This window comes from Panthera onca, chromosome E2, assembly GCF_046562875.1.
Source record: "Panthera onca isolate mPanOnc1 chromosome E2, mPanOnc1 haplotype 2, whole genome shotgun sequence".
In the NCBI taxonomy this organism is placed as follows: Eukaryota; Metazoa; Chordata; class Mammalia; order Carnivora; family Felidae; genus Panthera; species Panthera onca.
The window spans coordinates 7,043,857-7,059,028 of NC_138353.1; the positions used below are offsets into that span (position 1 = coordinate 7,043,857).

A 15,172-nucleotide genomic window follows, 5' to 3' on the forward strand; every position below is an offset into this window, starting at 1 on the left:
CGTACCGCCCCTGCTCCTCCAGATCCAGTTCTAGCCTCCTAATCCCCGTTTTCTCAAACGTGCCGTGAACGCCTCCGGATTCCCAACCCTGAAGTCCGATCTTCCCTGTACGGATCCAGACTTTCCCAATATGGCCGCGCCCTCAGAGCGGGTTCCAAAGGGCGACGAGACAGAGCGGGAGCGGCCATTTCCGGCTCAGGCCTGGTCTGTGATTGGCTTAGCGTCCCGGTGAGGTTGGAAGACTGCAGGAGAGAGCGCTGAGGTCCTACTAAGCATGCGCGACGGCACTGACAGCCGCTGCCGAGGTGGAAGAACCGGACATGAGAAGTCTCGAAAAGTGGAGAAAGGATGGGCTGGATTTGCACCTTTCGTGTCTGGGCGGCCTACTCCGGTCGCCTACGGTGGCCATCTCGCTCTCCGTACAGCGCACGACGCAAGATGGCGGGCACGATCCGCAATGGCCGCTCCCACCAATACGCAGCGAAATCGTCGCGGCGGAGTTAGCCAGCGGTAATTCTAGCCGGGGCCGGAGTGAGGGTTTGTGGCTTGATCGCTCACTCCAAAGTGCTACTGAATCTGAGTAATGGCCCTGGACACGGGCCAGCACACCAGGTGAACGGAAGCGGAAGTGGCGTACTGAGGGTTGGGTTCTCACGGCGTAAGGTCACAGATTCGCGGTCGAGGTCCTGTGAGGTTTCTGCAGGCTCCTTTCAGAGTCCCGCGTTGTGGGAATTCCTCGACCCGAGCTGCGGTTTGCGGTGGGTGCTCGTAGGAAGGTGCTTGTTTAAAGCGGTTTGGAGGCTGTCGGCGTCTTCGGCTGGCATCAGTGTTTAGGACGAGAGACCATTCCTGCTGACAGTGACAGGTGTGCTTCGGAACGCGCCCCCAGGTCGTAGACAGAGGCTCTGGGGGAGCCACTGACCCAGGGGCCCATCGGGGTCCGGTCGGTGAGGAAAGGATTGGGGGTTAGTCGTCTGGGGCTCCTGTGGTCCGAGTTCGAGCATCCGAGGGGTTCGTGATCCCTGTGAAAATAGCTGTCTGGGGGGCTGTGAGGAGGTGCAAGAGCGAAGGGCAGGGTGTGCAGCAGCCTGGCGTCCGTGGGAGAGGTGGGTGGGGTTGGCACGCGAGGAGGCCTCAGGTAGACAGACATTTGGGTGTGTATGAAGCATTGAAGTATTACGTTTCCCAGCTTTTCATACTGAATTTTAAGCATAAAGAGAACTCGAAAGAATAGCAAAGTGATCACGAGTATACCTGCCATAAATAGATCCATTGTTAAAAATTATGCCATAAACACTGTGTGCGCGTGTCAGCCAGTGTATACGTGTTTGCATGCAAGTGAAATCATGTTAGTCCTAGCCTTTTATGTCCGTTCTGCTACTTGTGTGATTTGGGGTGAGGTACCAAGTTCTACCTATAATTCGCATTTTTCCCATTCAGACAAATTGGTATCTACCTCACAGAGGTACTCCTGAGGGCCCTACCTTCATGACCTCATCAAACCTAATTATCTCCCAAAGGCCCTGTGTCCAAATACACAACTATACCTGGGTTTGGGGGTGTGAATTTTTTTTTTTTTTTTTTTTTTTTTTTTTTTTTAAGTAGGTTCCCCGCCCTAGGTAGGGCTTGAACTCACAACCCGGGACCCTGAGATCAAGCGTGGCATGCTCTACTGACTGAGTCAGCCAGGCGCCACCTAGAGGACATAAATATTAAGTCCATAACAGGTAGGTACTTGACAAAAGGAAATTATGGTTATAGACTTATCAATAAAAGCAGATAAAAATCACCTTAAAGTGTCTGTACTATTTTGAAATGTATTTTTTTTTTTAAATTTTTTTCTTAACGTTTATTTATTTTTGAGACAGAGACAGAGCATGAACGGGGGAGGGGCAGAGAGAGAGGGAGACAGAGAGCCAGGCTCCGAGCCATCAGCCCAGAGCCCGACGCGGGGCTCAAACTCACAGACCGTGAGATCGTGACCTGAGCCGAAGTCAGCGCGCTCAACCAACTGAGCCACCCAGGCGCCCCATTTTTTTTTTTAATTTTAATGTTTATTTATTTTGAGAGAGAGAAAGACACAGCATGAGTCGGGGAGGGGCAGAGAGACAGGAGAGAGAGAATCCTAGGCAGGCTCCACGCTGTCAGCACAGTGTCTGATGTGGGGCTCAAACTCACAAAACCGTGAGATCAGGATCTGAGCCGAGATCAAGAGTCGGATACTTAACCAACTGAGCCACCTGGGTGCCCCGATTATCTTTTTATATGTTCGTTGGCCAGTTTTATTTTATTTACTTTAATTTTCAAATTTCATTACAGTTGATACAACCACGTTACAGGTGTACAACATAGTGATTCAACATCTTTATATATTACGTTGGCCAATTTTAAAACTTACAAGTTTTGGGGCGCCTGGGTGGCGCAGTCGGTTAAGCGTCCGACTTCAGCCAGGTCACGATCTCGCGGTCCGTGAGTTCGAGCCCCGCGTCAGGCTCTGGGCTGATGGCTCGGAGCCTGGAGCCTGTTTCCGATTCTGTGTCTCCCTCTCTCTCTGCCCCTCCCCCGTTCATGCTCTGTCTCTCTCTGTCCCAAAAATAAATAAAAAACGTTGAAAAAAAAAAATTTAAAGAAATGTGCTGTGGATTATTTTGTAGATACCCTTTCTTGTCTATTTCTAGTTTAGTAATATATATTTTTTTAATTGAGTGGCTTGGGGTTTTCTGACATCTCTTTTCTTCATCTTTTGAGAGAATTAAATGGTTCTTATTAAACTATCCTTGCATTACTGGAATAAAGTCAGCTGTGCATAGTACAGTTCTTCTGTATTCAGTTTTCCTAGTATATACCTCCTACATACCAGTGGATACAGTTATCTAGCATTTTATTTCGAGTTTTTTTTAAATTATTTTTTTCCTAAGCAATCTCTGCACCCAACATGGGGCTCAGACTCACAACCCTGAGATCAAGAGCTGCATCCTCAGGGCGCCTGGGTGGCTCAGTCGGTTAAACGTCTGACTCCGGCTCAGGTCATGATCTTGTGGTTGATGAGTTCAAGCCCTGCATCAAGCTCTGTGCTTTCAGCTTTGGATCCTCTGTCTCCCTCTCTCTCTGCCCCTCTCCCTCTCATGTGCGCTCACTCTTCTCTCTCTCTCTCTCAGATATAAATAAACATTAAAAAAAGAGAATACCATTAAAAAAAAAAAGAGTTGCATGCTCTACCCACTGAGCCAGTCGGGAGTCCCTTATTTCAGGTTTTTATAGAGAAGCTAATAAATGCAATTGGCCTATAAATTTCTTTCTCCCATTGTCTTTGAAATCCAGTTCTGTTTTCTTCAGTTCTCCTACAGTCTAAGACACAGAGTTGTATTTTCTTTCAGAGTTCTCAGCAGTGTGATATTGAGAGTAATAAACTGTGTCCAAGTATTTCCAGGATGTCCTGGCATCTCCACATTACTCTGTGGTAAATTAATTTTGCATAGCCAGAATTAATTCTTTAACAGTCAGCACTGCTCGGAGTACATAAGAGATCCAGCTGGGATTCTGTGTGAAGATAAAGTCTCAACAAGAGATAAGTATTTGAGATTTTAGTTGAGACTTCGCTGCAGAATTGAAGGACACAAACTTTGTTTTCAGAGGCAGACAGCCTGTATTTGTTTTGCTTTTGTAGGCAAAAGTTAGCCTGATTGAGGTATAATTTACATACAATAACACTTATCAGTTCTTTTGTTTTTTTCTTTTTTTTGAGCGAGGGAGTGCCAGTGGAGGATGGGCAGAGAGAGAGAGAGAGAGAGAGAATCCCAAACAGGCTGTGCACTATGAGCGCAGAGCCCATTGTGGGGCTCGAACTCACAAACCGTGAGATCATTACCTGAGCGAACTCAGATGCTCAACCAACTAAGCCACCCAGGTGCCCCTCGGTCTTTTAAATTATAGCCATTCTGGGGCACCTGGCAAGTCTTGATCTCAGGGTCGTCAGTTGGAGCTCTACATTGGGCCTAGAGCTTAATTATATAAATAAATACATATATACACACATATGTAAACACATAAATAAATGACCATTCTAACAGGTTTGTAGCAATATTTTATTTTGGTTTTAATTTGCTTTCGTTGTGTAACCTAAAACAGTTTTTCATGTGCTTAATTGCTGTCTCTCTATGTTTGGGAGGAAGTGTCTGTTTAAATCTTTTGTTCCTTTTTTTTACTAGATTGTCTCTTTTGTGAAGTTGGAAAAGTTCTTCATATTTTTTACATAGAAGTCTTTCAATCAAGTATGCACTTCATTAATGTTTTACTCTAACCTCCTCTGGCTTGATCCTTCATTTTACAACGATCTTTTGCATATCAAAAATTTTTAGTAATGAGGAAGTCCAATTTATCAATTTTTTTGTTTGTTTGTTTATTGTGCGTTTTGTGCCCTGTAATAAATCTTTGCCTAATCCAAGATCACTTAAAGTTTTTCTGTGCTTGGGGCTCCTGGATGGCTCAGTCAGTTAAGCATTCAACTCTTGATTTCAGCTCAAGTCATGATCTCATGTGCACTGACAGCACAGAGGCTGCTTGGGATTCTCTCTTTCTCTCTCTCTCTCTGCCCCGCTTCCTCCCCCTTCTCTCTTCTCTCTCCTAAAACAAATAAATAAACTTAAAATTTTTTTTCTGTGCTTTCTTCTAGAAGTGTCACAGTTTCAATTCTTACAACTGTAATCTATTTGAATTAATTTTGGTATGAGGTAAACATAAATGTCCTCCTAGTGTTTCAGTCACATTTGTTAAACATTTTAATAGTTTTTCATCATGTTCATGCTTGTCTCTAATGTGTTGAATATATGGAGTATATATATAATAGCATTTGTTTTTAATTTTTTAATGTTTATTTTTGAGAGAGAGAGACAGACAGACAGACAGACAGCACAAGCAGGGGAGGGACAGAGATAGAGGGAGACAAAGAATCCAAAGCAGGCTCCAGGCTACAAGCTGTCAGCACAGAGCCCGACATGGGGCTCGAACCCACAAACCACGAGATCATGACCTGAGCTCACCCTACTGAGCCACCCAGGTGTGCCTATGATAGCGTTTTTAGTGTACTGGGTGCCAGGTCTCTCCCTTTGGCCATTTTTGTCTCTTTCTCTTGCTTGATTTCCCCCCCTAGCCATGGGTCATATTTCCTTGCTTCTCTGCATCTCTGGTCATTTTTGATTGGATATCATATATTGTCAGCTTCACACTGTTTGCAGGATTTTCTTTTATTCCTTTTACTACTTTTGAGGTTTGCTCTGGGATGTAACCAAGTTACTCTGAAAGAGTTTTGATTCTTTGGAGGCTTTCTTTTAAGCTTTCTTAGGTGGGGCCATAAGAGTCTTTTTGGTCTTATTTTGTCCCCATTATTGAGGTAATATTCTCCTGAGACCTCTGCACATTTTGTCCCCATTATTGAGGTAATATTCTCCTGAGACCTCTGCACATTTGAAAAACAGGCATACTAGAAGGTCTTTGCACCCAGGCTAGTGGGAACACTGGCTGTTCCTGATCTGGTGTGAGCTCCAGGAATTGTTGGACCTTCTCCTTTCCTCACAGTTCATTAGACCTTAGCCAGAGACTCAAAAGAACCCTCTGTGCATCTGCAGAGTGAGTTTTCCCTCTCTCTCTTCTCTGGTATACTGCCTGGCAAGTGCTCGTCATCTTTGCTTCCTCAGACTTTGACTTTTTTATCATTAATTCAGCAAGCCTGCTAGACTCTTTGGGTTCCTTCTCCCCAACTGTGGCCTAGAAGGTCTCCAGGCAGTGAGTCTCAGCACACAAATGTTCCCCTTCTTCTCTGACTTCTGTGTCTGAAAATAGTTGTTTTAGATATTTCCCCCATTTTTTTTTATAGTTGATTAGGCTGAAAGGGTAATTCATCATTCTGGTAATTTCCCTGGAATCAGATTCTATCATTTCTGAGGGTTTGCGTCTTAATCCTTGGTCCACCAGTTACCGTGTGGCTTTTAGTTAGGTGTTTGATCTTTCTTTTCTTTCAAATGGAGTAATTATAGTCTAGCCACTAGGATTGTAGGGTTAAGTGAGAAAAGAAGATGCTTAAAAACAGTTCCTTGCCTGCACAGGAACTTGCTTTTATTATTATTTCCATGCCAAACAAATCTTTCTTTGAATCCACAGATGCTGCCTTCCCAGAATGAGGCACTTACTATAAAGGAAAAAAAGTAGATCTCGAGTCTAGAAATTCATCCTGAGGATACTCTTGACACCGGAGACACCTGAATGCTGAAAATGACCAAGTCCCAGGTGAGCTGTTTATTTCCCATATTTCTAGAGGTTTATAAAAATGCATACAATCTGATGCTTGCCAGAGTTGGTAAGGGAGTGAGGAGTTGGGCAAAATGGGTGAAGGGAAGTGGAAGATACAGGCTTTCAATTTTGGAATGAAGAAATCATGAGCATAAAAGCTATAGCATAGGGTAGCACCTGGGTGGCCCAGTCGGTTGAGCGGCCGGCTCTTGATTTCACTCAAGTCATGATCCCAGGATCTTGGAATCGAGTCCCATATCAGGCTTCATGCTGAGAGCCTAAAATTCCCTCTCTCCCTCTGCCCCTTCCCTACTCACACTCTCTTTCTCTCTAAAATAAAACAATTAAAAAAAATTTTTTTAATGTACAGCATAGGGAATGTAATCAATGATATTGTAATAGTGTTGTATTTAGACAGCTACACATGCAGTGAACACGACATGACTATAGTTTGTTGAATCTCTATTATACAACTGAAACTAATGTAACATTGTGTGACAACTAATTAACTAGTTAACAATTTAAAACACGTACACAATCAAAGTGAACTATGTATATAGATACATTGCAGCTGGGAGAGATGTGCTTAGACCCAGAGACGGAATAAATGATCCAGAGGAGCCAATGAGGAAGGGAGTTCTAGCTAATCTGCATGTCACATGTTGCAAGGTGCTAACAGTTGGAACATTGCCACATAAGCAGTGGGATCCAGAGCTGAGTTGCAGACATATCTGTGGTAATACTGGAAACCATCACAAAAGAATAAAAACATGTTATAAGATTTACTTTGTATAGGGGCACCTGGGTGGCTCAGTTAGTTAAAGTGTCTGACTTGCGCTCAGGTCATGATCTCACCACTTGTGAGTTCAAGCCCCGCATCAGGCTCTGTGCTGACAGCTCAGAGCTTGGAGCCTGCTTCCGATTCTGTGTCTTCCTCTCTCTCTGCCCCTTCCCTGCTTACGCTCTGTCTCTCTCTCTCTCAAAAATTAATAAACATTTTTTAAAAAAGGGATTTACTTTGTATATAAGGAGGAAGCACATGAACTTTTTGAGTAAATATTTCCCAGGCATTGTGAAGAAGTGTGCTCAAACATCGATGGGTCTTCCTCTCCTGTCCTTCTCCAGAGTATGGACCCAGTGAACGGTCATCTTCCTAAGGAAATGTAGGAGATATAAAAGGCATAGCTAGAAAACTTAAAAAAAAAATATCTTCTTATTTGCAAAGAGTAATGCTCACCTAAGGGTCATTGTGCAGATCATTGTGTTAACACATATGAAGTGTTTAGAGCAATACATAGTAAGTGCTTTCTGTTTGCTTTTGTATCATGAGTTAATATGTAGCACAATTTCTAAAAGGTAATTCTGAGCATAACATACTTTTGTATATGAAAAACACTGCAGGCGCACCTGGCTGGCTCGGTTGGAAGAACATGTGACTCTTGATCTTGGGGTCATGAGTTCAAGCCCTGCATTTGGTGTAGAGATTACATACATCAACTAACTTTAAAAAAAAAGAAAAAAGAAAAACACTATAGTGTCTACCAAGTGTCTATAGGAAATGTAAACACTTGCTCCAAGGTCTGTTGCTGCCTGTGCCCAGGGCATCTGTTCTCTTTGGCCTCTTTTGTCTCGCTGAACTTTTTGCAGTTTCTTGAAGCCAGTATGGTGCTTAACACTTTTTTTTTTTAACTTTATTTATTTTGAGAGAAAAAGATAGAGCACAAGCAGGAGAGGGGGAGAGAGAGGATCCCAAGCAGGCTCAGCGCTGTCAGCACAAAGCCCAACTTGGGGCTTGAACCCACGAACCGTGAGATCATGACCTGAGCTGAAATCAAGAGTCAGCTGTTCCACTGACCGAGCCACCCAGGCTCCCCAGGATTTAACACTTTGAACTCGTCCTCCCTTTGGAAGACCCATGGCTCCCACCTCTTCTAGCTCTTACTGTGGGACACACCACTGAACATACCGGATGTAGCTCTAGCTTGACCACTTCTTCAGCACTGTTATTTCTCCACCTACTTGTGCCCATGTTTTAACTTGAGTATACTTCTGTCGTAACCCTTAAACCATAATGTCTTCCCATATGTCAACTCTGTCAAGGAGTGTACTTGCCACTTTGCACTATCAGAAGCTACATGAAGGCTGGATTATGCTTTATTTCCTTTTTTAGTGCATATGTATTCCTATTACAGTAGGTAACATTACTCATTTTTAAAAAGTTAACTTGAGAGAAAAGAGTATGCGCACGTGTGAATGGGGAGGGGCAGAGAGGGGCATGGGGTGGGACAGAGAGAGAGAGAATGAATGAATGAATGAATCAATCCATCCATCCCAACCAGGCTCCGCGCTGTCAGCACAGAGCCGACTCGGGGCTTGATCTCACAAACCGTGAGATCATGACCTGAGCTGAGCTCAAGAGTCGGACACTTAACCAGCTGAGCCACCCAGGCGCCCCAACATTAAACACTCCTAAGGTGGGTTGCAGATGGTTTTTAGGCAAAGTTTTAGCAACATTTTGCATGGGTGAATGAATGAGTGAAGTGAATGAAGAATGCAGAAAGGATAGCTTAAATGAAGTTATTAGCCCACAAAGCATAAATCAAAACTAGGCATAGAGAAATACTTGTTTATAAACGTCTATAGCAAAAATAATCAGAATAATATCTATCTCCTACATTTTTTTCCATTATATTAACTCCAGATCAAAAAGGGTTATGTTATTACAGGGCTTATTGTCATTCAGTGATGTGGCTGTGGATTTCACCTGGGAAGAATGGGAGCTGCTAGATACTGTTCAGAAGAACCTCTACCGGGATGTGATGTTGGAAAATTACAGCAACCTAATGTCAGTGGGTAAAGACAACTTTCCTAAATATCTCAGCATGAGCCCATTAATTGCCCCTTTTCCCCACCATTGCTACAATTTATGGGTACTCTGATATCCTTAATGATTTTGGACTTGGAAAGGTGATAGAACCTATTTTCCTTATGACCAGTGATGGTACTTATTTTCATTTTTGGAATAAAGAGTTTCTGTTCTGCTGAGATTTACTGTCTGTTCCCTAAAACAGAACTTTCCTTCAATAGGCCCTAATACTGCTCAGTTCTCTGTGATGACCCCTTGACAGGTCATCACGCTCCCTGGCCAGAAGCAACGGTTCACGTGGAGAGAGGAGTGCAAGGACTGGTAGAGAGAGAACTCCCAAGTTCGTGTGGTCCAGGTGAGTATACCAGTGCAGTGGGAGTTAGCGGAAGCCAAGTGACAGGTGATCTTGGCGCTTTGGGACCCTTGTTATTTTGGGTTTTTTTTCTCATCGTCTTTGAACCTTTAGAGGTGACTTTGAGTGAACAGAGGTCACCAGTGTGAATGGTGCTTCCTTCTCTTACCGTGTATGACTCATTTGCTAGCCACCTCAGAGAAGACGTACCTCCTTTTATCTGCCCTGGGTCAGATCTTGGCCTGTTTCATTCGGTCTTTCCTTTTTGGCTCAGTTGTTCTTTTGCAGCTTGTTAGACACAACCCACTTTCCCCATGTCTTACCCATATTCACTTAGCTCTCCTTCTTCTTTTTTTTTTTTTTTTTTTTAAAGAGGTATGCTTTTTTTTTTTTTTTTTTTTTATGTTTGTTTTCGAGAAAGAGGGAGAGTGAGCAGGGGAGGGGAGAGGGAAGGGGAGACAGAGAATCCCAAGCAGGCTCGCACTGTCAGTGCAAAGCCCAACATGGGGCTTGAACCCTCACACCATAAGATAATGACCTGAGCTGAAGTTGCGGACACTCAACCAACTGAGCCACCTGGGCACCCCCACATAGCCCTTCTGTTACGCTTCTAGAGATTTCATAGATTCCCTCCAAAATTTGATGACACCCATGTCCTTCAGTTCATTACTTATTATCTATTTCTTTTATTGGATGCCTCTGACTTCTGTGCACCTGCTGTGTCACTTTCTCCATTCTCTTTAGATAGGGACTTGAGATTCCATCCCCCTCCATTTCATAATGATAGGATTTTTTTCTTTTCCCTGAAGTAATGTGGCAGGTTTAGGATTAGTATCAGGAAAATATTGAGAATGATGAATCTGTTAAGCAATAATGAAAATAATGCATTGGGAAAAATTTTTTCTCTGAGCAAAACTTTGTTCCGTTTGCAGAAAGACCCCTTCAGTGTTTCTCAAGAGGAATACGTTTGAAACAATATTCAGATTCAAAACTTCAGAATAAAAATTCTGCAGAAATGAATTCCAATGAATTAAGTGGCCATGGGAAATCATTTTTCCATACCCTACATGAAACCTGCCATACTTCAGCCCAGTACAGTGAACATAATTTCTGTGTGAAGACTTTCAGCACGGTGAAAAATCTCAAAAGACATCACAGAATTCACACAGAAGGAAAACCTTATGAATGCAGTGAATGTCCCAAATCCTTCAGGTATAAGTCAAAGCTCATAATCCACCAGAGAACTCACACAGGAGAGAAGCCGTACAGATGCCCTGAATGTCAGAAAGCTTTCAGTACAAAATGTCATCTGACTCTGCACCAGAGAACTCATACAGGAGAGAAACCGTATGGATGTTTTGAGTGTCCAAAGTCTTTCAGAACGAAGTATCATCTCATTTTACACCACAGGACTCACACGGGAGAGAAACCCTACGAATGCAAAGAGTGTGGCAAAGCCTACAGAGAGAAGACAAAGCTCAGGTTGCATTACCGCACACACACAGGAGAGAAACCTTTTGAGTGTAGTGACTGTGGGAAAGGTTTCATGCAGAAGTCAAACCTACTTATCCATCAAAGAACTCATACAGGAGACAGACCCTATGCATGTAAAGAATGTGAAAAGACCTTCCGCAGTAAGTCTCAGCTTGTTGTTCACCAGCGAACTCACACACGAGAAAAATCGTACGAATGCAAGGAATGTGGGAAAGCCTTCAGTAAAAACTCACATCTCCTGACACATCAGAGAACTCATATAGGAGAGAAGCCTTATGAATGCAATGAGTGTGGAAAAGCTTTCGTACACACATCACAGCTCATTGTACATCAGAGAAATCATACAGGAAGAAAACCTTATGAGTGCAAGGAATGTGGGAAAGCCTTCAATAAAAAGTCACACTTGATAACACATCAGAGAATCCATACGGGAGAGAAGCCTTATGAATGCAGTGAATGTGGAAAAGCATTTATAGACAACTCCCAGCTTATCGTTCATCGAAGAACTCACACAGGAGAGAAACCTTATGAGTGCAAGGAATGTGGGAAAGCCTTCAATAAAAAGTCATCCCTCATAACACATCAGAGAATTCATACGGGAGAGAAGCCTTATGAATGCGGTGAGTGTGGAAAAGCCTTCATAGACAAGTCACATCTCATTGTCCATCAGCGAACTCATACAGGAGAGAAACCCTATGAATGCGGTGACTGCGGAAAAGCCTTCATACGAAAGGCAATGCTCATTGTCCATCACAGAACGCATACAGGAGAGAAACCCTTTGTATGTCTCGAATGCCAAAAAGCCTTTAGCAGTATGGCAATGCTCAGTAGACATCAGTTGATTCACACGGGAGAGAAACCCCATGGATGCAGTGAATGTGGAAAAGCTTTCCGCCAAAAAAGCCATCTTATTATCCATCAACGGTGCCATACTGGAGAGAAACCCTATGGGTGTGTTCCATGCGGTCAGATCTTCAACCAGAAGTCACAGCTCATTAGACACCAGAGACGCCACACAGGAGAGAAACCGTATCAGTGCACTCAATGTGGGAAAGCCTTTTTTGAGAAATCATACCTCAGTGTTCATCAGAGAAGTCACGTGGGACAGAAACCTTATCACTGTAATGAGTGTGGGAAAACATTCTCTGTCAAGTTCTTTCTCACTTCACATGAGGAAATTCACACAGGAAAGAAATCTCGGGAACACAGCGCTGGAAACACTTTAGTGAAGGGCCAGATCTCACGGAATACAAAAGAATCCACACAAAGGACACCCTCTGAATGCAGGGAACGTTAGGATAATTTTGGTCTTTGTCAGTTCCAGAAAACTTATCCAGGAGGGACCTTTTAAATGCAGTGAATATAGGAAAGCCATCTACCACCAGTGTAGCCTAATTTCATTAGGGAAAGGCCTAGAAATGAGGTGAAAAGTCAACATCTTTTTTCGAGAAGAGAAATCCCATTATACGTCACACAGAAATAAAACCTGGCCGCAACAGATGTGTTTGAGGGGCCATCATATAATAGTTTTCACTGAGGGGGAAGAAAAAAACTCGTAAATGTTGGGAATCCTGGAACACCTTCCAAACAAATGAGCTTTCACACCAAAGAAGATAGCTGACTGAAGACTTGTGATAAGAGATGCCTCTGGCATGAAGTCCGAAACTTACTGTGCATCAGATAATACTTATTAAGGAGAGTTAGTGTAATGTAATGACGCTGGGCCAGTTGCTTACATATAAACTTTATAATAGAAATTCTGTTCCTGTCACATTACCATTTATTTATAAAAAATACAACATGAAGTAGTCAAGAAGGGCAAATAACTGCAGTATGCTAAAAGACAGTTTTGTTTCATGTTTGAATATATGGAATAGTCAAAGCTGTAAATTAAGAAAGGTCCAAGATGTATGTGATTTTATGTCCAGAGGATTTTTGTAGCACATGTATGTCCTGAGTTTCAGGTTTCATAAGATCATGAAAGAAAATCGTATACCATAAAATTCTTGTTTGTAGGTGTAGAATCCATCAAGAAATGCCAGCATTGTAAATTTTTGTATATCTTATAAATTGCAAGGGAAGTAATTAGGCTTAAAACTAAACAAGACTTAAAAAAAAAAAAAACTTGGCTGGTATGTGTAAACGGATCTGGTAATACTTTTTAGTCATTTGGGATAATATTCTTTTTTAACACAAATTGTCTTCTGCCACTCTGATTTAATTGATTTAAATATATCAATACGTGTGGTGTAAAAGTTAAATAAGTCTATAGAATAAACAAGGTCCCTTTTCACCATTTCCCCAAATCCTCCCTTTCCTTTTCCATTATTATTTTTTTTAATGTTTATTTGAGAGAGAGAGTGTGTGCGCATGAGCAGGGGAGGGGCAGAGAGAGTAGGAGAAAGAGAATCCCAGGCAGGCTCCACACTGTCAGTGCAGAGTCCAATGCTGGGCTCAATCTCCCGAACCATGAGATCAGGAGCCAAAATTCAGAGTCGGAAGCTTAACTGACTGAGCCACCCAGGTACCCCCCAAAATACTGAGATTTAAGAGTGATGAGTAATCACAACTCTTCTGTCCTTGAGTTTTGAAAAACTGGAAGCAGCTGGTATCTGCCCCACTCCCCTACTCATATACTCTCTAAAATAAAAAAATAAACTTTAATTTTAAGTAAATAAAACCTAAGGAAAAAAAAAAACCCATGTTTAAAGTAATCATTAAGGGAACAGGAACAGAGTGCATATTTTCCAAACTAGTCAAGGGCAAAGGCAGAATGATTAAAAAACAAAAATTATCATGAACCCAAAAGAAGGCAGAGTATAAAGAAACGTGGAATAAAAAAAGATAAATTTACGCTGATAAAAATATTTATAAAAGGAAGTTTTGAACAACATAACAAAAATCAATATAATGGAGGTATTGTATACAATGTTCTCAAAATTCACAGAATTTTCAAGCATTTATTTTCCAAAGTTTACCGTGTTGGCCATGTTCTAGCCTATAATGCAAATCTCAACAAACCTGAAAGGACTAAATAATGTGCACTCTTGTTCTGTAAGCCGACATACACTAAGTCCAGGACAAAAATTAGCTAGAAATCTGTAATTCTGGGAATCAAGAAATAAATTATAAATACTACATTGTTGCAGACCTTGAGTCTGGAGTTCTCTCATGTTCAGCAAGAGAGCAGACACAGAAATGAACACGAGAGAGGCTAATGTCTGGGAGGAGACAAGAGCCCTGAGTAAGGTCCTTTCTCCATATTAGGATCAGAAGGACTACATATATGATGGTCATGCCGAAAGAGACAATAAAACAGTTATCATTATTCATGTGTGTGAGAGAAAAGGGGTTCCAAAGGTATGTGATGTTAGGGGTTAGGGTCAAGACAAATCAACATCTTGGTGCCAAGCAGGCAGCCCTTCCCTGCTGGCACCGTATTTGTCTACCTTAACTTTTCTAGGGACTAAGATGAATGGGGCATGCCACCTCAGGCTTAACAAGGCATATTTCTCGCTAGCAAACCTGGGACGCTTTAGCCCTGCAGCTGCGGCTCTCCGCCTCTACCAGTTCTCAGAGGCTTTCGTCCTGTGAAAGCGGCTTTCCGCCCTAAGCCTTGTGAACCCATTGGTGCAAGTTCAGAGAATTCTTAAACTTATCCCCCCACATCGCATGAGTCAAAGAAGAAATCGTTATTTTTCCAACTTTGCATTCTAACAATTTTTAAGTATAAAAAGGTTGAAAGTCTAAATAATGATGAGGCCTATGTACCTACAAAATAGGTTCAGCAACTTCACCATTTTGTTATGTACCTATTTTCCATTTAGTTACCTACCTGTTTATCTTTTCAGAATCCTCTGGTCATAAAGATACTATCACATCTATATTATCATACAACCCCTACATAATCAAAACATCATTACTAAACCTAAGAAATTAAACAGTGAAAGTTAAGCCACTGGGGATTCCCTAAGTAATAAGAGCCATAAATGTGTACACCAGGAGACTTGGCTGCCGCCTGACGACAGGTCACATTAACATGACTAGTCCCATTTGGGCCTGGGTCTCCACTTTGTCGTTGGGAAGATGACAAAATACTCTTCCTGCGTGTTGAAGAAGCATTTAAAGCCAAGCCTTTATGTGACATCTCCAACCCAGATAGGTTGGAGGCGTCC

The 15,172-nt window shown here is 42.4% G+C and overlaps 1 protein-coding gene across 8 annotated transcripts; it reads left to right on the plus strand.

Moving 5' to 3' along the window:
* The first annotated feature begins 273 nt into the window (after positions 1-273).
* Positions 274-14,297, plus strand: LOC132691097 (uncharacterized). Of its 8 annotated transcripts, none has more exons than XM_078438750.2 (6): positions 274-865; positions 1,603-1,727; positions 6,157-6,282; positions 8,987-9,138; positions 9,414-9,506; positions 10,436-14,297. In XM_078438750.2, exons 4-6 carry the CDS (start codon positions 9,000-9,002, stop codon positions 12,292-12,294), a joined length of 2,091 nt encoding a protein of 696 aa, XP_078294876.1. In that variant the 5' UTR covers positions 274-865; positions 1,603-1,727; positions 6,157-6,282; positions 8,987-8,999; the 3' UTR covers positions 12,295-14,297. The 8 variants fall into 8 exon arrangements, with proteins under 8 accessions (XP_078294876.1, XP_060508382.2, XP_060508381.2 ...); XM_060652399.3 differs by having other exon boundaries at positions 9,012-9,138; XM_060652398.3 differs by having other exon boundaries at positions 1,606-1,727; positions 9,012-9,138.
* Positions 14,298-15,172: the final 875 nt, after the last annotated feature.

What these genes read in the sequence shown, in the direction of transcription:
- LOC132691097 (XM_060652399.3), top strand. Translation starts at nt 6,259, where the DNA reads ATGCTGAAAATGACCAAGTCCCAG. An exon ending in TGAAAATGACCAAGTCCCAG is followed by an intron (nt 6,283 to 9,011) that starts GTGAGCTGTTTA and finishes ATGTTATTACAG; the next exon opens with GGCTTATTGTCATTCAGTGA. An exon ending in CCCAAGTTCGTGTGGTCCAG is followed by an intron (nt 9,507 to 10,435) that starts GTGAGTATACCA and finishes TTCCGTTTGCAG; the next exon opens with AAAGACCCCTTCAGTGTTTC.